The following is a 21,061-nucleotide window of genomic DNA, read 5'->3' on the forward strand; positions in this document are numbered from 1 at the left end:
GACCCAACAAAAACCCCAGAGAAATCTTCCTGGGAAGGGCAGGAAAGTGAGTCTCTTAAAAAGGGCTCCAGCTTTACCTGTTTCTAACACTAAACAGCACCCTGTGCCTCCTGCAGCCAAACAAGGGACAAATGAAGTCATTAAAGATTTAGAACAAAGGGCCATTATACCTCAGATCAATTCACATCTCCCTGTTTGACAGGTGATAAAAGAAGACAGGAGCTGGCATTTAGCAGTTGATTACCAAAGGCTTGGTGCTGGCACAGAACCACTCCCTGCAGCAGGCCCAAACACTGCAGAGCTCACTGCTCCTCTGCAGGCAGCTGCACACCAAGGGATGGCACAGAAAAGATGGTTCTGATGGGCCCAGCTCAGGAGGAAGATAAACCCAAACCTGCGTTCACTTGGGAAGGAACACAACCCACCTTCAACTGCCTGCCTCGGGGATTTAGGCACTCAGCCAGCACAGCACACAAGGCTTCAGCTGAACTCCAACCAACCAGGTAAGAGTTTTACCAGATTTGTTTTTACAGATTTACCAATGAATTGGTAGGAGGTGAGGAGGAAAGTGCAGTAAGAACAGCACAGGATACCCAGAACAGATTAAATGGGGAGGGGATAGAAGTGCCCTCAGCTCAGAGCCCAGGCCCCTCTAAAGAGGTGGAATTCCTGGGAACCTGGGGGTAGCAGGCCAAGCTGCAATTCCAGATGAAACCATTACAAAATGAGATGCTATACCTAGCCCCACTACTGAAAAGGAGCCTCAAAAGATACTCTGGGATGCCGGAGAAATCATATTCCTGGATTTTCTATAATAGCAAGACCCTTGTGCACATTAATGAGGAAAATCCAAACCTGGGAGTGGCTTGACAGCCACAAACAGGCTTTGCAAATGCTGCCAGAAGAGTTAAAAGCATCGATCCCTTGGGCCAGCTCATGCCAGTGATCCTGGAACAGCTGAGAGGGATTTTGCTGAACATGGGACTCACTGTAGTATGTTCCAGAAAGGGCCACAAGGACCCAGACAACCACTAGGGTTCAGTTCCACAGCATCTAAAGACACTGAAAGGGAAACACTGCCTGGGGAAAAGGATTATTGTCCCTGACCTGAGCTCTTGAACAAGTAGGAAAAAATTCAACAGCATCAAGGTGTGAAGAGCCAAGGACCTTTCAGGGTGGGGGCCAGAGTTAAGAAGGGCAGTGATGATGATGATGATGATGATGATTCCCTTCCAGAAGGAACTGCACAGAGTGACAGTGCACAAAGGGGGTGTCCCAGGGGTCACAGACCAAAGGGATGGCACTGCAGGGCCTAAAACCCTACAGAATCACAGAGCTGGGACTGCAGACAGGTCAGCCTGACAAGAGCCGTGGATCTGCTCCTCTCCTGCCTGCTCCTGCTCTCACTTCAGACTCTGAAGCTGCTGCTGTCTGGCTCCCTGAGGCCTCAGCCAAACACATGGAGGGGCAGGGGAGGGGCAGAGCAGCTGCTCTGAGCACTGGAACAGGAGTGGGAGAAGGAACTGAAGTGCACAAGTGGAGAGTTAAAGGCTGTACTGCTGGCAGTACAGGAGGAAACAAAGACAACCTATTTATTTAGTGACAATCTATTTATTTATTTATCTATTTATTTATTGTTAAGTGGATTCCCATGTGCCCTGGGCTGGTGCCACAGTGGTTGTGGCAGGGGGAAGCACTGGAATGGCAATGAAGGGAAAATGTGGCTGTTGTTGTATTAATTAAAGGGATGGGACTATGATCAGACTAAGAATGATTTATTGCTTGGATAACATCAGCCTCAAAGGCCATGAGATTCTTAAGACAGCAAGCAGTTGGTTATAGTCTAGCATGGTCACAAGTTCTTTGTTTAAAGACAGTATATAACTTTCTAATCCCACGGACAGTTCCACAGAGTCTGTTTTGCTTTTCTAACCTGTCACTTTCATTTTTTCTACTGCAACGTGGATGCTTTTGCCCAATAAGGTCTGATTACATGTGCACATCTATGTCTCTATTATAATATCTAAACTCTCAACTTACCCTATTAAATCACATTACTTCATTATTATAAAACCCTTCATCATCTCACCTAATACAGTTTCTTACTAATTTAAGGTATATTCTTACTTTTAACTATAGAAACATAACTTATAGAAAGTTATAGATATATAACTGATATGAAACCCTTCATCATCTTACCTAATACAGTTTCTTACTAATTTAAGGTATATTCTTACTTTTAACTACAGAAACATAACTTATAGAAAGTTACAGATCTATATAACTTATAGAAACATAACATAGAAAGTTATAGATATGTAACTTCTAGAAACATAACTTATGGAAAGTTATAGATACATATAACTTACAGAAACATAACTTATGGAAAGTTATAGATATATATATAATTTATAGAAACATAAGTTGATGATTTCTGTTTGATGTCTGTGTACCTTGCTTTCACATCAATCTGGGCTTCTTCTAAAGCTGGAAATCAAACTCTTTTGTGTTTGTGAGGATTTCTATCTTTCTGACCCCCACAGAAAAGGAGGCTTGGCAGAAGGAAGATGGGAAGTGGTTTTGTTACAGGCTCAGTCCCATGGGCAAATCCACACAGGATGGGTCAGAGCTCAGGCAAGTGACCAAACCTCACAGACAACAAGGTGGAGCAGCTGACAAAAGTCAGAAAAACTGATCCACAGGAAGCTCCACTGTAGTTATGATATTCTATGAAAATCCTTTTGCTAGGATTTTCTTCTCCTGAGAAGCTGAAGGGCCTCAGCTCCAAGTGTGAACAATTTGTGATCTGCTGCTGTGGGATGCAGCAGGTGCTTCCTCCATTGCTCAGTGTGGGATGTTTCTGCTTGGTGGCCAATCCAGGGGGCAGCAGCTCTGGGACTCTCTGGAGTCACAGAACTTTGTTATTCATTCCTTTCTGTTCCTGTCTCGCCTTCTGATGACTCCTCTCTGTTCTTTGTAGTACAGTTATAGTGTGGTGTTTTTAATGTAATAAATATCATAATATAATAAACCAGCCTTCTGAAATGGAGTCAAGATCTCTCCTTCCCTTCACCAAGTCCTGACTGCCCTGAAAACCACCGCATCAAACGGCGACCCCAGACGTGCCATCAAATGGTGACCCCAGATGTGCCATCAAATGGTGACACCAGACGTGCCATCAAATGGTGACACCAGACGTGCCATCAAATGGCGACCCCAGACGTGCCATCAAATGGTGACCCCAGACGTGCCATCAAATGGTGACCCCAGACGTGCCATCAAATGGTGACTCCAGACGTGCCATCAAATGGTGACTCCAGACGTGCCATCACTCCACAGCACTGGTATGGACTGGGTGGGTGGCTACGCTGAAATGAGGGCACACTGCACAAAGAACTCCAGCTCTGGAGCCCACAGCAGGGGCTGGCACTGCCCAGGAAGACGCGTCAAGGCACTCTCACAGCGCCCCGTGCCAGCTGAGAGCTGAACGGAATCACCCAGAGCTGGCTCTGCCTTCACAGCTCAGAGGTACCAGAACACTCTGTGCCCCTGGGCCAAGAGCTTCTCCTGGGGCTCTGCAGAGCTCCTGGGCACGCTGTGACAGTGCTGCCTGGGCTGGCAGCCGCTCCCAGAGCAGGGACACTGAGGCCAAAGCCACTATCCAGAGCCTCGGCTGCTCTCCAGCCTCCCTGTCCCACACTCCACTCACAGTCACAAGGGACCACACTTCACCAGAGCAAGACTGGGCCAAAAAAGAGGTATTAAATGGGTTTTTCATACACCTTATTATCCCCAAGCAAACGGGATCATGGAGAGTGCCAATGGTTTGCTAAGGCAGTGCCTTAGGCCACGTGGATCTGCCGGGATAAAAGGTCACCCTCTGTGCTATGTCAGATAACATTTATTACAATAAATATTGTAATTTGTTATATTTATCGTAATAAATAACTGATATCAGACATCATAAGTACAACAAATAAATAAATAAGACAGATATTATTTATTTTACATGTGTGCTTGTATAGGTATCTCTACATCAATCAAGTGAAATTACTTGTCTGGGTTGTCCTCAGCTACCATGAATGCTCTGGATTTAATGCTAGACCTTGCCACTGTAACTTCTTTTTTTATCAGGAATCATTACACATCTATATCTACATCTACACCTATATCTACATCTGTATCTACATCTATATCTATCTATATCTATATCTATCTGTACCTATATCTATATCTATACCTATATCTAATCTATATCTATGTGAAAAATGCATATTATATGATTGGCTCTTCACAAATATTGAAATGAATACTGTATGAGTTATGCTGGAAGGTTATTCTGTATTAATCTCTTCTAACTAGTGCTCTATTAATATCTTTTAAGTAGTGTGATGCATATCGTTTTTAGGCTATAGCCTAAAAACTATATTATATAAATTATATAATATTTTTAAATTATGTAATATTAAAATAGACACTATGTGATGCAAGATACTTTTTGTAACTAGCTCAAGGAATGGAAAAGATAATCCAGAAGCTCTTCACAGAGATAACAAGACACCAAGAGAAGAACAACTGTCTCCTTCTCAGGAAGGACTTTGAAGAACCAAGAAAACTCATTTACAGGATGGGGGGAAGCTGAAATTAAGCAGAAACACCCTGGTTTGAAAGGAATGTTTGAATAATGTATGAAATCCATGAATATGCAACAGACTATTGCTTTTAAGGGGTAATCCTTTGCTAGCAAGGTGTGCTTTGTGGCACAGTGCCAGGCACCCAGACATCTGTAATTCTTTGCTTTTATTGTCTTATTGTCCTAATTCTTATTACTATTTTTATTACTATTTTATTACTACTTTAATTACTATTTTATTGCTATTTTATTACTGTTTTAATACTATTTTATTAGTATTAAACTTCTAGAATTTTAACACAAGTGAATGGCGTTTTTCACAAGCTATATCTATCTATATGTATATGTATGTATAGATATAGATAAATACAATAAAAAAGTGTTAAATACAGTTATTTATAACTGTATTTTTATATTTTTATAACTGTATTATTATAACATATATGTTGTATATATGTTATTTATAACTGTATTGTTATGTACTTATAACTGTACTATTATAACATAAATAACTGTACTATTATAACATGAATAACTGTATTATTATAACATAAATAACTGTATTATTATAACATCAATAACTGTACTATTATAACATAAATAACTGTTAAAGACCAACAGTTTTCACGAGCTCTCCTGAGCCCTGTGTCTCTCTGGACAGCTCCAAATGACAGATTTGATGATTTCAGGACAAGTGACGGGGGAAAGCCAGTGATGCTGGGGTCAGCCCAGCCTGGGAGGGTGCCTGTGGCTCCGAGGGCAGCCGAGGCCCGGGGTTCTGGTGCCTCTGGGTTCTGACCCGCTGTTCGGTGGGTTCTAACCTGATGTTCTGTGGGTTCTGACCCGATTTTCTGTAGGTTATGACCCGATGTTCTGGTGGCTGTGGGTTCTGACCCACTGTTCTGTGGTTCTGACCCAATGTTCTGTGGTTCTGACCCTGTTCTGGGTTCTGACCCGCTGTTCTGGGTTCTGACACAATGTTCTGTGGTTCTGACCTGCTGTTCTGGGTTCTGACCCACTGTTCGGTGGTTCTGACCCAATGTTCTGGGCTCTGACCCTGTTCGGCGCCGCTGGCTCTGACAGCCCCGCTGCCGGCTCCGCTCGGATCCCCGCTCCAGCCCGGGCTTTGCTCCCAGCCAGCCCCGCTCCGGCTCCGCTCCGGATCCCCACTCCAGCCCGGGCTTTCCTCCCAGCCAGCCCCGCTCCAGCTCTGCTCGGATCCCTGCTCCAGCCCAGGCTTTGCTCCCAGCCAGCCCCGCTGCCGGCTCCGCTCGGATCCCCGCTCCAGCCCGGGCTTTGCTCCCAGCCAGCCCCGCTCCAGCTCCGCTCGGATCCCCGCTCCAGCCCGGGCTTTGCTGCCAGCCCCCGCAGCGCCCCCGCGTGGCCGAGCTGCGGCTCCACGCACACCTTCCTTTCATCACTTTCAGGCACTGCGGCTTCCTTTCATCATAACCATCATATACCTGCACCTGCACCCAGCTGTCTGTCACCTATCTATCATCTATCTATCTATCTATCTATCTATCTATCTATCTATCTATCTATCATCTGTCTGTCATCTATCTATCATCTGTCTGTCATCTATGTGTCATCTATCAATCTATCATCTATCCATCATCTATCTGTCATCTATCTACTATCTATCTATCTACTATCTATCTATCTATTATCTATCTATCATCTATGTATCATCTATCTATTATCTACCATCTATCAATCAATCATCTATCTGTCATCTATCTATCTATCTATTATCCATCATCTATCTATCTATCTGTCAACTCTCTATTATCTATCTACTATCTATCAATCATCTATCTGCCTATCAATCAATCATCTGTCATCTATCATCTATTATCTATCATCTATCTATGTGTCATCTATCTATTATCTATCATCTATCAATCATCTATCTATTAATCATCTATCATCTATCAATCATCTATCTGTCATCTATTATCTATCATCTATCTATCAATCATCTATCATCTACCTATCATCTATCTATCATCTACCTATCATCTATCTATCTATCATCCAACTATCTATCTATCTATCATCTATCTATCATCCAACTATCTATCTATCTATCATCTATCTATCATCCAACTATCTATCTATCATCTATCTATTATCTACCTATCTATCTATCATCTATCTATCTATCATCTAACTATCTATCTATCATCTATCTATCTAATTATGTATGTATGCATCTATCTATCCATCCACCCACCCATCCATCCCCGAGCAGGGTCGCTGCTTTGCCTCGTGGTTACCCCGGGGCTGAGCGAAGGAGCCTGAACCTCTCCCCTGCCCACGGGCAGCTCCGCCTGACCCCGATCAGTGCTGGTTCCTTGGGCAGCTCTCCCTGACCCCGATCAGTGCCGGTTCCTTGGGCAGCTCCCCCTGACCCCGGTCAGTGCCGGTTCCTTCAGCAGCTCCCCCTGACCCCGATCAGTGCCAGTTCCTTTGGCAGCTCCCCCTGACCCCGATCAGTGCCGGTTCCTTCGGCAGCTCCGCCTGACCCTGATCAGTGCCGGTTCCTTGGGCAGCTCCGCCTGACCCCGATCAGTGCCGGTTCCTTGGGCAGCTCCCCCCTGACCCCGATCAGTGCCGGTTCCTTGGGCAGCTCCGCCTGACCCCGATCAGTGCCGGTTCCTTCAGCAGCTCTGCCTGACCCCGATCAGTGCCGGTTCCTTCAGCAGCTCCCCCTGACCCCGATCAGTGCCGGTTCCTTGGGCAGCTCCCCCTGACCCCGATCAGTGCCGGTTCCTTGGGCAGCTCCCCCTGACCCCGGTCAGTGCCGGTTCCTTCAGCAGCTCCCCCTGACCCCGATCAGTGCCGGGACCCCGATCAGTGCCGGTTCCTTGGGCAGCTCTAGCACAGCACCTGCACGCCTGCAGCGCTGATGCTGTCAATAAATCAATGATGCTGTCAATAAATCAATGATGCTGTCAATAAATCAATTATGCTGTAAGCCACTGCCTCTTCTTCAGCCTTGTCCTGGGAGTGTTCCTGTTAACACCTTCCAGCTGTCATTCCCTGTCTGTGTGACAAATCCTTCACTGTAGAAAGACGCCTCACTGCCACCACCAGAACACGTGGGCCAGAGGGAGCCCTTAAATTTAAACCGCTGCCAAAGTCTGAGGCCAGGCCTGCCTGGCTCTGGCCCTGCCCATCCCAGGAAGCTGCTTCCAGACGGCAAACGAACTGAAGCCTTTGTGAGACCCCTCTGCAGGAGAGATTTCTTCTGTAATAACTACAGGGAACAAGCACAGAAATTCAAACCCGATGCTTTGCCTTTGTGAACACCCCCTGCACAACGAGCACCCTGCGGCTGCGCGGCAGGACGAGGCTCAGCAATGGAAGTTACACTTCCCAAAAACGGCGTTTACAGGGACCAAAGCTTTGGGAATGAGCATTTGAAGGAGCTGGTGCAGCGGTGGCTCTGGAAAGGGCTGCAGGAGGGGCAGATGACCATGGTTTGAATTTGATCAGCTCTGGAACGTGGCAGAGATAACAGCTCCTGCTGCAGATAAGCCCAGGGCCAGGCTCCCAGCCCGCCCCTGGGGGATGCTGTGGGTGCAGTGACACCAAAGCCACAGCTGGGGCACAGATTCCAGGTCACTCCTGACTTCTACACACACGAGTGCTCGGATGTGAGCCAGTGCAAACACACCCAGGTTACACTTAGCACTTACACCTGCCCAGGGACACTGAACAACCTCAGCTCCCTGCTGGAATACAAAACAATATAAAATGTACAGAATAAAACAGAAAAGAATAGAAAATAAAATACTAAACTAAGCCAGCTTGCATGTAAAAAATCATTTCTGCTCAGCTTTGTTACTGGCAATAAACAAGAACTCCATCATGACTTTTGAGGTAATTTACCTCCAAATTAGCTGTTTCCTGAAGTATCTGAATGCATCCCCAAAATGGTAACCTTGCCCCAAGGTTTGGGTCTAAGTGCTGAAGTCATTTTCTCCTGGTGGCATGAAGAATAATAACAAAAGTAATAATTTTGTTTCTGTGTTGCATCAGCGCTCATCAAGGGCAAAGCCAAGGGGAGATAATGAGAATACAATGAGAAGCCAGGGGAGATAAGGAGCACACAGCACAGGCCTGGGAGCACGCTGGCTCTGCCTGCAGCCGGCAGCAGACGATTATCCCATCGGATAAGGGAGCAGAGGCACTGGCTGGTGGACAGAAGGTCACTGCCAAGGCTGGGGCAGCTGGCAGGGACAGCAAAACTGAGGAAATCTGTACTGGAAAGTAAAAATGGCATTTCTAAAACATGAGCTCCCAGAGCAGCAGGTGGGGGTGAAGGATGGTCCCCAAAAGGACAAACCATCAGCTGGAGGAGCAGGGTGGACACTCAAAAGTGATAAATTTAATACCCCTTCTGTTAACAGCACAAAGATAAAGAGCCCACCTGGGGGTAAAAAGAGTTCCTGCTTTGAGGTGGGAGCTTGTCAGCTGGAAAGGACAGAGGGACATGGGGACATTGATAAATCACCTCTTAATGTGCAAAACTGATGGGAGTGGGCTCAAAAACAGCCTTGTGATCCCAGAGAGGTTTCAGGAAAAGCCTTTCCATGGAAAACACCCCACAAGTGAGACTGCCCTGACAATCTGTGCGTGGTTCTGCTCTCCACCTTCAGGAGTGTCCCAGGGACAGCGGTGCCACCAGCAGGACCAGGATGGCACCTGGAACGCCGAGCCCCTCACCAGTGAGCCCAGAGATTTCTGTTTGGCTTTTAACAAACAGGGGGCTGGGCTGGGGAGCGGGAGCTCCCCTGGAAACACCTGGCAGTGAGGAAAGCTGTTGTTGTATAAAGGCTGCTACAGGATAGCACCAAGCAGGTACAAACTGGAACTAAAATCAGCCAGGAGAAGGTTCCTGAGCAGGAAATTGCAGCAGTGGCCCAGAACCCCCTGTGCTGTGGAGCTGGCGGGCTGGTGAGGGAATTCTGAGGCGCTGCACCTGCCTCACCTCGCAGGCCCCCTCTGGGCTCTGACCAGAAAATTCCTGAGGATTTTCACTGGAGCACAGGGAACTCCCCAGCACAAATGTGTGAGCTGCTCCTCGTGCAGGATGGATCCCACGTGTGGGACACCGCCAGCCCCTGGGGCAGCCCTCTGCAGCCAGCCGTGCCAGCAGCAGCCCCCTGAGCCTCACCTGTCCCTCAGGGCGTGGTTCCTGATCTCCTCCACCAGCTGGAAGACGCGGGCCAGCGGCGAGCGGAACACATCCACGGCCAGGAAGCTCTTGTGCCACGGGGACACGGTGGCTTTCACCAAGATCTGCTGGATGTAGGCCACGGGGGCTCCCACGTACTGCAGGCAAACGGGGCAGGGTCAGGGCACGGCCGGGGTGATCACACACACAGCTGCCCCACGATCCACCTGGGGAGCCCTGAGAAAGCTCAGGGAAAGAACTGGAACAATTATTATCTCTCTTTCCAGAACTGCTGTCTGCAGGTGTGGCTCTCCAGAGTGTGCTATTATAGCTCACAATCGTGGGAGAGAAGATTCCTAAAAACCAATCAAGTCTTGAGTCCACCATTGTTTCTATCAAAACTGTAGATTTCTAATAAAAAAGGACCTTTTCACACCTTCTAATGACAGAATCTCTGTATCCCCTTTGTCTGTTACTGTAAATGTGGACAACCCCATGAGGGGAGAGAATGATGAATGTGACTCCATGTCCTCAGGAGGGTAATTTATTACTTTATTATACTATATTATATTAAAGAATACTATATTATACTCTATATTATATTAAAGAATACTATATTATACTATACTAAAGAATACAGAAAAGATACTTACTGAATGCTAAAAAGATAATAACTGAAAACTTGTGACTTTTTCTAGAGTCTTGACACAGCTTGTCCCAAATTGGCCAAAGAGTCAAAACAACTCCCACTGGAGTCCACTCAAGCAACCCCTGGGGGTAAACAATCCCCAAACACATTCCACACCAGCACAACACAGGAGAAGCAAATGAGATAAGAACTGTTTTCTTTTTCTCTGAGGCTCCTTGCTGCTTTTCAGCTTCCCAGGAGAAAAATCCTGGGCAAAGAAATCACGTTCAGGGAGTGTGAACGGCACAGTCTGTCCCCAGAACCCCTTCAGTGCCAGGGTACCCATCCCCAGTGGGACAGGACTGCTGGGGAACGCCCCTGGAGCTGGTTTAGTTTCCAGCATCAGCCTCATTCCATGGCTATGACAAGGGGAAGATGCCAGCAGCTCACATCCCCGGCAGCAGACACAGAACTCAGTGTTACAGCTCACTTTAGAAGTTTTTTGCCCAGTCACACAAAGCAGAAGCACATGGACAGCAGCTCCATCCAACCTCTGTAACACAGGCACCTTTGGTTAAACAGTGCTTGCTTATTTCCAGTACAATACCTGCACAGAGCTCCACTATTAAGCTCAGAACTTCCTCATATCTTGCTAGATACACCTTCCTAAAACCCTCTGATTTTAAAGATTCCCACAACTGGGGAGCTCCCAGAGAATCAGAGCAGGAACGGTGTCACTGTCACATTTCCTGGAAAAATCCCTTTGCCAGGATTTCTCTCCCGGGAAGCTGAGAAGCCTCGGAGGAAAAGGAAAACAACATTATCTGGTTTGCTTCTGCTGTGGTTTGCTGCTTTGGAATGTGGCTGGAGATGGTTTATCCAACATGGGAATTGTTTTGACTTAATGAGCAATCCCAGCCAGCTTGTGGGACTCTGGAAGAGGTCACGGGTTTTTCATCAGAATCTTGTCAAGCCTTCTGATGTATCCTCTGTTCTTTAGTAGAGTTTAGTATAGCATTCTTTTATATAACATAGTAACATAATAAATTAGCCTTCTGAGAACATGGAGTCACATTCATCATTTCCCTCCTGCCACGGGGGACCCTGAAAACACCACAGAATGGTTTTGCCAGACTGTTTCCCTTCCCAAATTAGAGGTGGAACACGACAGGACCCAGCAGGCAGGAACAGAGGGAGTCTGATTCTCTGTGTTGAAGGGACCTCAAAGCCCACCCAGTGCCACCCCTGCCATGGCAGGGACACTGCCACTGTCCCAGGCTGCTCCAAGCCCCTCCAACCAGGCCTTGGGCACTGCCAGGGGTGGGACAGCCACAGCTGCTGGGGCCATCAGGTGCTGGGCAGCCCAGCAGGGCCGTGTCCCCCCTCCATGTCCCCAGCAGGGCTGTGTCCCCCCCCATGGTCCCAGCAGGGCTGTGTCCCTCCCCATGTCCCCAAGTCCCCAGCAGGGCTGTGCCACTCCCTGTGTCCCAGCAGGGCTGTGTCCCCTCCCCATGTCCCCAGCAGGGCCATGTCCCCCCTGTGTCCCCATGCCCCAACAGGGCCGTGTCCCTCCCCATGTCCCCATGCCCCAGTAGGGCTGTGTCCCTCTCCAGTGTCCCCGTGTCCCTCCCCACGTCCCCATGTCCCCAGCAGGGCCATGTCCTCTCTCCAGTGTCCCCATGCCCCAGCAGGGCTGTGTCCCTCTCTGTGTCCCAGAAGGGGCCATGTCCTCTCTCCAGTATCCCCATGCCCCAGCAGGGCCGTGTCCCTTCCCGTGTCCCCGTGTCCCAGCAGGGCTGTGTCCCCTCTCCAGTGTCCCCATGTCCCAGCAGGGCCCTGTCCCTCCCCATGGCCTCATGCCCCAGCAGGGCCATGTCCCTCCCCGTGTCCCCAGCAGGGCCGTGTCCCTTCCCGTGTCCCCATATCCCCAGCAGGGCCGTGTCCCTCCCCGTGTCCCCATGCCCCAGCAGGGCCATGTCCCCCCGTGTCCCCATGCCCCAGCAGGGCCATGTCCCCCCGTGTCCCCATGTCCCAGCAGGGCTGTGTCCCCTCTCCAGTGTCCCTGTGTCCCCAGCAGGGCTGTGCCCCCCCGTGTCCCCGTGTCCCCAGCAGGGCGGTATCCCCCATGTCCTGGCAGGGCCGTGTCCCCCCATGTCCCCAGCAGGGCCGTGTCCCCCTGTGTTCCCATGTCCCCAGCAGGGCTGTGTCACTCCCTGTGTCCCCATGCCCCAGCAGGGCCGTGTCCCTCCCCGTGTCCCCAGCAGGACGGTGTCCCCCGTGTCCCCAGCAGGGCGGTGTCCCTCCCTGTGTCCCCGTGTCCCCAGCAGGGCGGTGTCCCTCCCCGTGTCCCCGTGTCCCCGTGTCCCCCAGCCCTCACCCAGTCGGGGCGCTCTCCGGGCTCCCCGCGCTGCGGGCGCTGCTCCCCGGGCGGGGCGTAGTCCTTGAGCGGCGTGCTGAACTCCACGGGGCCCGTCCCCGGCAGGGGCAGCTTCAGCAGGGGGGAGCTGTGGGCACACAACCAGGGAGACCCCTCACTCGGGGGGCTCGGGGGCTCTTAGGGGCAGAACAAAGTAGATGTTTCCTGAAATATCTGAATGCGCCCCCAGAACGGTCACCGTGCCCCGAGGTTTAGGTCTAAATGCTGAAGTAATTTTCTCCTGGTGGTATGAAGAATAATAATAAATGTAATAATTTCTATTTCTTTATAGAAGACGAAGAAGATGAAGATGACGAAGACGAAGAAGAAGAAGAAGGAGAAGGAGAAGGAGAAGAAGAAGGAGAAGAAGGAGAAGAAGGAGAAGAAGGAGAAGAAGACGGAGAAGAAGACGACGGAGAAGGAGAAGGAGAAGGAGAAGGAGAAGGAGAAGGAGAAGGAGAAGGAGAAGGAGAAGGAGAAGGAGAAGGAGGAGAAGGAGAGGAGGAGGAAAAGAACAAGCAGAAGAACAAGCAGAAGAAGAAGTGAAGAAGCAGAAGAAGAAGAAGAAGAAGCAGAAGAATAAATAATTTCTATTATAATAATATTAGAAGAATTATAAAAATGATTGGGCCCACTTTGCAAAGCCAAGCTGTGCAGGACAGGAGACCCAGCAAGGGGGCTCTGCTTTCATGGGACACACGAAATCCCTTGGAAAGGGACGGGAGAGTCCTGGGAGGGAAGAGGGGAAGGCCTTGCAGGGCCTCTCCTGGACTCCTCCAGCCAAGTTAGCTGTGGCAAAAGCACTCAGTAAGGCCACGGCTCAGTAACTGTGAATCCCAGCCAAAGCCCAGACACTCCCTGTGTTCCAGGGGCTGCTTCCCTGCCCCAAAGCCTTTATAATCCTCTGCTTTTCCTCATTTAAACTCAAACTATTTCCAAAACTTGCTATTAACCTCACTGGTCCTCAAAGCACTTCTAAGAGCAGCAGTGAGACAACAAACTGTGAAATCTTGATCTTGCTGCTTTGCCACCACAGCCTCTGGTGATCGCGGCTCCTGTCCCACAGCAGAGACTTTGAACTATTCAGAAATTGAGAACGTGAGGTTACAGAGAGTTGAGAGTGGGAATTTTACCTCCAAATGTTCTCAAAAGTGGTCAAAAGCAAATCAGAATTGAACTGGTGGGAAAAGCAAGGCTGCTGAGACACAGAGACCCATGGACAATCTGGAACTGTCAGCACCAAACTGAACTGGAGAGCAGAACTTCAGTCTTCCTGTGGCCTTACAGTTCCTGATAGATTTTCCTGATTGTAGATGAATTTTGTGGCAATACTGACACAATAGACAGAAAGGCCTTGGAATTGTTTTCCTGCAAGGCTCTGCCCACTTCATTAGGGATTAGGTTGGATCATCAAAGGCCGTGGAGGAACAAGCAGCATCTAAACACAAGGCTTCAGAGAGAACAACAAACAGCTGGGAAAGAACAATGAAATCAGAAGCCAAGCTTGTCAGATTTGCTCTTTACTGGTCTGACAGAAATACATCTAATTATTAGCATTTCCTTGTGCAAGGGCAGGGAAGAGAAAAGGGAATAATGAGATCAAGCATAAGCGATAAACAAAGCAGAGCACGTTCAACAGATGATTGAGCAGGAATTGTTTTTTCCCTAAATGATTTCAGTGCTGGCAACTGTGTCCAGAAATCCAAGCAAAACATTTGAGATTGACAGACGGTGCTTCTGCAGGGGGGTAATCCCTGTGAGTCACCTGGGAGTTGAGAGGAGCCAAACGCTTTTTGTAGAATTTGAGTCATTTTCAATCAGAGACTGCTGAGATTCAGTCTGACTGTGGAGTCAGTTCAGGCTCAGTCTGACTGTGGAGTCAGCTCAGGCTCAGTCTGACTGTGGAGTCAGTTCAGATTTAATCTGACTCTGGACTCAGCTCAGGCTCAGTCTGACTCTGGAGTGTTTCCCCCTCCTGTGCTGGCCGTGCTGCTGCTGTCCCAGTGCCTTTCCAAGGGATGTGTCACCCCTGGGATCCCCCAGGGCAGCAGAGCCCCTCCAGGGGCAGCAGGGCTCAGCTCTGCTCCAGGGCAGTGGCAGCTGCTGACTGCAGTGGGATGAGCAGCTCTGCTGTGAGAGCAGAGCAGGGGGGATTCTCTCTGAGGGCTCAGTCCTGCTCCGTGGCTCAGCGTGGAGGGAGAGGGGGCTCCTGGTGTGCACCAGCCCTCCTGGTTTGGGACCCAGCAGGTGCTGGAACATGGAATGCTGGAGTGGTTTGGGGTGGAAGGGACCCTGAGGATCACCCAGTGCCACCCCTGCCATGGCAGGGACACCTGCCACTGTCCCAGGCTGCTCCAAGTGTCCAGCCTGGCCTGGGACACTGCCAGGGGCAGCCCCAGCTGCTCTGGGTGTGCTGTGCTGTGACAGCTCTGGGTCACTGACACTGCACGGGGGCCCAGAGGGAAGAACAGCCCCACCTCAGCTCAGGGAAGGCACTTCCAGCACTGGGGTTTGACTCTCCTCACATTTCTCTTTGTTAGGGATTTTTTTGAGCAGCAAGGAATGAGGTGAACACGAGAATGGAAAGGACAGACAGAGGAGGGAGGAACAGCAGGACCTGAAATGGCCACAAAGCAAAGCACAGCAGCTCCAGCTCGGCAGCAGGAGCAGCCTCTGGCCATGCAGGGGCAGAGCCCTGGAACAGCTGCCCAGGGGGGCTGGAGTCTCCTCTCTGGAGACATCCCAAACCCGCCTGGACCCAGCCCGGGTGACCCTGCCCTGGCAGGGGGCTGGCCTGGGTGACATCCAGAGGTCCCTCCCAAGCCCACCCATCCTAGGATCCAACAAAGGCGCCAGGAAAGCTGGAGTTGGTCTGATTTGGGAAAGGCTCTTTTGGGATGCTCATGTCACTGTGCACCCTGACACCCTGTGAAAGCCCAGAATAAAGCAAACAGACCCTGGGAGCAGCTGGAAGTGCTGGAGCAGGAGCTGCATCCCAGCCACCAGCACGAGGGAGGAGCAGGCAGGGGTGCTCACCCAAGCACTCGACATATTTTGAGGATGGCTCAGGGGGCCAAGATGGAGCAGGGCCAGGAGAGCTGCAGGCAAACCCTCCCTGCACACTGCCCCTTCCCAGCCCCACAGAGATCTCCAGCACCTGGAGCAGCCCCAGCCACGGAGGGAAGCAGGGAGCTGCCAGGGCTCAGCTAGCAGGAAAGGAGCTGATCCCTGGCACTAAAGCAGCTCCCAGCCCAGCTGGCTCCCAGCAGGACGAGCTTTTGGCCTGTCTGCAGCCACGACAGACCAGCCTGGAATGGCACTGCTGAGCAGGGAGGGAATCTGCTAACAGGCCACAGGGCTGGCAAGGCCAATACCTGGCAGCCACAGTGCCTTTTAGCCCTGGCAAGAGCACCAACAACCTGTTTCTGAGAGGTGGTGGCTGTGCCCTGCTTCCCTCTGACAGGGCTCCAGAGTTCTGCACTGGGAAGGAGATTCCCCTCTCCTGTGCAGCACAACCTGCTCCCAGGGTCGTGCTGAAACCCCAGAGCAGACTCTGCCCTCTGGGCATCTGGAACATGAAGAGTCTGACTGATTCAGGTCCTCTGGTTACCACACAAACAGTACAGACCTGTGCAAGAGTGACACATTCTTAGAGAAATAACTCTAAATAAAGATGTACACACACACATACACCTCCCCGGGGGCTCTGGGTCAGGAACAGAACCTGGGCTTCAGTTAAATAACAAACCCCTGTTTAATTGCCCTAAGCCTGCTGCAGTCACCTGGGTCATCTGCAATCCTCACCTCAGCTAAAAGCTGTGCCCCAGAGTGACACTGGGATTTCATATTTACCCCAATTTCCAGGTGTCACCTGCTCCTCCCTGGGCTGCTGTCAGACAAGGTTGGCGACAGCCCCATTCCAGGGAAAGATGCAGATCCCAACACAGATCCATGCAAGTGGGATGAGGAAAATCAGTGTTACCTGCAGAAGAAGAAAACTCTCCCTCTGATGTGGAGACTAACTGGCATTTTCAGACTTTAGGACTAGAGAGTAAGCATGAGTCAGGGGATTTTTTGCTTTGGGTATTCATTTATTATCAAACCCAGAGATGCTGTGTCTTGTCTGTCAGTGACATTAAAAACAGGGTCTGTACAAACCCTTCCAAGAGGAAAGACACCCAAAACAACCAGAGCAGACCCTGTGGTGACCTCACTCCCTGCACAGTCACTGCCCTCCCCTGCCGGAGGCCAGAACCCCTGGTGGATAAACTGTGGACCTTGTGCTTTATTTCAACTTTTAAAAACTGCACACAAAAATGGTGGGGTCTGACTGATGTGAGGGGGAGGAAAGCCACAACAACTGAGCTCATTTTGTCTGCAGCTCTCTCATTTTGTCTGAACTCCCCAAGCCCTCCTTGATGGCAGGCACAGCAGACAGGACAGGCGCACCTCTGTCCCTCTCAAGAGCTCAGGGCAGCAGACCCACTCTGGTTCACAGGGATGTCTCTGTTGTCCCTGTTTCAGGGACATGGAACGGGTCAGAGGTGGCCTTGCCAGTGCTGGGGAGTGGCTGGGCCCCGTGACCTGGAGGCCTTTTCCACCTTTAACACTTCCATGGCTCTGTGAGCTCCCTGCCCTGTGCTGCCCAGCCCCCCTGCCCAGCCCCGCTGCCCAAACCAGCTTCTGCCTCACGGCTGGGCCCTGATTTTCCTCACCAGCCCAGGCTGTTCCTTGGCTGCTTCTGCAGGGGATGGCTGGGATGCATCAGTGAAAGCCAGCCGGGAGAGGAGTGCTGCCACAGAGCACACACAGCTCAGCTCCAGCAGGGATCCGTGCCAGACAGCATCCCTGCATCCTCAGCACGGCACAGTGCACCAGTGCCAGGCAGAAAATGCACTGGCTCCATGCAGCACCATGCACCGGCTCCCATGCAGCACCATGCACCCGTGCAGCACCATGCAGCAGTTCCCATGCAGCACAAGACATCAGCTCCAGGCAGCACAATGCACCCATGCAGCACAATTCACCAGCTCCCAGGCAGCACCATGCACCCATGCAGCACAATGTGCCAGCTCCCAGGCAGCACCATGCACCCATGCAGCACAATGCAGCAGTTCCCATGCAGCACAAGACATCAGCTCCAGGCAGCACAATGCACCCATGCAGCACAATTCACCAGCTCCCAGGCAGCACCGTTCACCAGTCCCCATGCAGTACCATGCACCAGCTCCCAGGCAGCACCATGCACCAGTCCCCAGGCTCCCACGCAGCACCATGCACCCATGCAGCACAACACGCCAGTCCCGAGGCTCCCATACACCACAATGCAACTACTCCCATGCAGCACCATGCACCAGTCCCCAGGCTCCCACGCAGCGAAATGCTCCCACGCCGCACAATGCACCCATGCAGCACAAGGCACCAGTCCCCAGGCTCCCATGCAGCACAATGCACCAGTGCAGCACGATGCACCAGCTCCCATGCAGCACCGTGCACCGGTCACCATGCTCCCATGTGGCACCATGCACCGGTCCCCAGGCTCCCATGCAGCACCATGCACCCATGCAGCACGGTGCACCAGTCACTATGCTCCCATGCAGCACAGTACACCCATGCAGCACAGTGCACCGGCTCCCATGCAGCCCCATGCACCAGTCCCCATGCTCCCATGCAGCACCAGGCTCCCGTGCAGCACAGTGCACTGGCTCCCATGCACCAGTCCCCATGCTCCCATGCAGCACCAGGCTCCCGTGCAGCACAGTGCACTGGCTCCCATGCAGCAACCCCTTCACTGTCACACCCTGGCAGGCCAGGTGTAGCACCCCACTCCGGAACAGTGTGGCCCAATTAGCAAAGCCACTTCTCTCGCCACAACGAGCAGCTCGTTATCCGCGGTGAACGCACAGCAGCCCAGAGCAGGACCTGAACACCCCAGGAACTCCATCCAGCAGGGACCCGGCCCTTCAGCCTCAGCCCAGGCTGGGGTTCTTCTGCCACCATCCTCCTGCTCTCCAGCGGTGTCACCATGCTTTTGCCACCCGTCTGTCCCACGGCCAGGACCTGCTTCGCTAAGGAGCTTCTGGAACTCGTTCAAGAAAACAAACCCAAGCACCTGAGGGCGTCCTGGATGGATTTCTGCAGCCCGGAGGAAACCAGCCACTGCAGAATCCTCAAATGCTGGCACTGAGAGCGCAGACACTTCCCCGAGGCCACAGCTCCCAAAGAGCACCCGGTCTGGAGCCCCTGGCAGCTCCAAGCCCTGGCCCAGTGGGCTGAGGTGCTGACCCCCATCAGATCTTCCCCTCTCCAGGAAATCCTGGATTTCAGAAGGGAATAAGCACGTTTTGATCCCTCCCAAAACGCAACACCGTGGGTGAGCACTCACACTGCAGCAGTGTCCTGCATTTGCTGCCTGGGAGAGCTGGGATGAGGAGCCTGAGCCGTCCTGGGAAGCCATTCCCAAGCAGGAGTGAGGTGACACAGTGCCACACCTGGGACTCTGGCTTGGCTTTGCCGGGTGCAGCTTCCAGGTGAAGAAATGCCACTGGAGAGCTGCACCTGGCAAAGCTGGAGCCAAACCAGAGCTGCTACTTGCAATCATACCAAAGACAGAGACATGCAGCAACCACCTGGCTGGGCCTGGTAGAGGATTCATGTTCTACAGGACAAGAGACCTGAGAATGAAAGGGTCCCTGAGAGGGACAAGGAGTCCTGTGGAGCAGTGAAAAACCAGGAAGCAATGCCCCCACTGCTGCTCACAACCACAGAGGGTTCTGGCCACGAGAAGCCACCTCAGAGGTTTCCCATGAGTGAAAATCCCCCCTTTGACAGTGTTTTAACTGAGATGTGCAAGCAGCCCCTGTCACCAGCACAGCTCAAAGGAAAACCTGTGTCTGTGCCAACACACGTGGAGCTTCCTACAAACAGGGGAGCAAATCATCACAACAGGGTTATTGTGCCCAAAACAGACAGAATCAAACCCTGCGAGACACAACCTGCACATGCACATGTGTGCATGGTCTGGCACAAAGGTTTGCTCAGCCCCACGGTGCCCTGCTGGAGATGATTCTGAGTCTGGGAGTAAAATTATACCCACCTGCAAACTAGGGAGCCACATGAGGGTCCATAAGGAGAGGGGGGAATCTATTGCCACATGGGCGTGCCAAGGATGAAACACAAGAGGGCAGGCTCCAGGGAGAACAGGACAGGCAGGTGTGCAAAGAAAGATCAGCTTTCCTTCTCCCCATTTTTAATTCATGGCTTGGGAGTCCACTACCAGGTGCTTGAGGGTTACCTTCATCTCATTTATTGCTTCACTTCACTTATTCAATTAGTTCTTACTTATTAAACCAGACGCAGACACCTCATCCCCGTCGTTCCTTCTGTCCCACAAAAGGAGATGACAAAACCTACAAAGCCTAAATAAAAAAGAGCTTCCGGGTGGGCCCAGAAGGGAGAACGTGTGCCACAAGGCGGGCAGGACTCACCAGCAGGCCAGGATGCAGAGGGCAGTGAAGAGGATGATGGGGATGGGGTAGGAAGCGCAGAGCAGCCCGTGGCTGTAGAACGCCCGCGAAATCCTCTCGCGCAGCCTTTCAGTCAGGGTCATCCTCACCTCCAGGCCATCCCGGGACACAGCAGCAGCGTGGGCAGCCCTGCAGGGAGGCACTGCCTCCAGCTGGGGAGGGCAAAGGGAGAGAAACACATCAGGAGAAGGGAAATGAACGTTATCAGCTCGCTTTAGAAGGGTCGCCAGTGCTCAGGAAGGAATCCTTCCCTGGGAGAGTCTGAGCCCTGGCACAGGTACCCAGAGCAGCTGGGGCTGCCCCTGGACCCCTGGCAGTGCCCCAGGCCAGGCTGGACAGGGCTGGGAGCAGCCTGGCACAGTGGGAGATGTCCCTGCCATGGCAGCAGTGGAACTGGGTGGGATCTGAGGTCCTTTGCAGCACAAACCATCCTGGGATTTATTTCTTGATGCTAAGAAATGACTGAGCAGATCTCAACCTCACTGTCAGGACTGGACCATCCCTGCTCCAGGAGGAACTCGAGAACAACATGGACATGCTGCTCCTGGGGCAAAAAATACATCACAAGTGGCTCTGTGACCAGCCTGAGCTGCCAAAAGGTGCTCTGGGGAGGCGCACAGCACTGGCAACAATTTCTGGTAATTTCAAGGAGGAAAACTTTCTATTTCCTCTC

At 51.3% G+C, this 21,061-nt stretch overlaps 1 protein-coding gene across 2 annotated transcripts in view; it reads right to left on the reverse strand.

Moving 5' to 3' along the window:
- Positions 1 to 21,061, reverse strand: part of LOC119698278 (SREBF chaperone) — a 59,410-nt gene that overhangs the window by 24,939 nt on the left and 13,410 nt on the right. For both annotated transcript variants that reach the window (XM_038130011.1, XM_038130010.1), the window contains exons 2-4: positions 20,350 to 20,540; positions 12,824 to 12,950; positions 9,819 to 9,976 (exon numbers count right to left, since the gene is read on the reverse strand). In XM_038130011.1, coding sequence (XP_037985939.1) covers positions 9,819 to 9,976; positions 12,824 to 12,950; positions 20,350 to 20,471 — 407 coding nt within the window. In that variant the 5' untranslated portion in view covers positions 20,472 to 20,540. The remainder of the gene's footprint in view (positions 1 to 9,818; positions 9,977 to 12,823; positions 12,951 to 20,349; positions 20,541 to 21,061) is intronic.

The sequence above is a fragment of the Motacilla alba genome, chromosome 2 (assembly GCF_015832195.1).
Source record: "Motacilla alba alba isolate MOTALB_02 chromosome 2, Motacilla_alba_V1.0_pri, whole genome shotgun sequence".
Taxonomy (NCBI): Eukaryota; Metazoa; Chordata; class Aves; order Passeriformes; family Motacillidae; genus Motacilla; species Motacilla alba.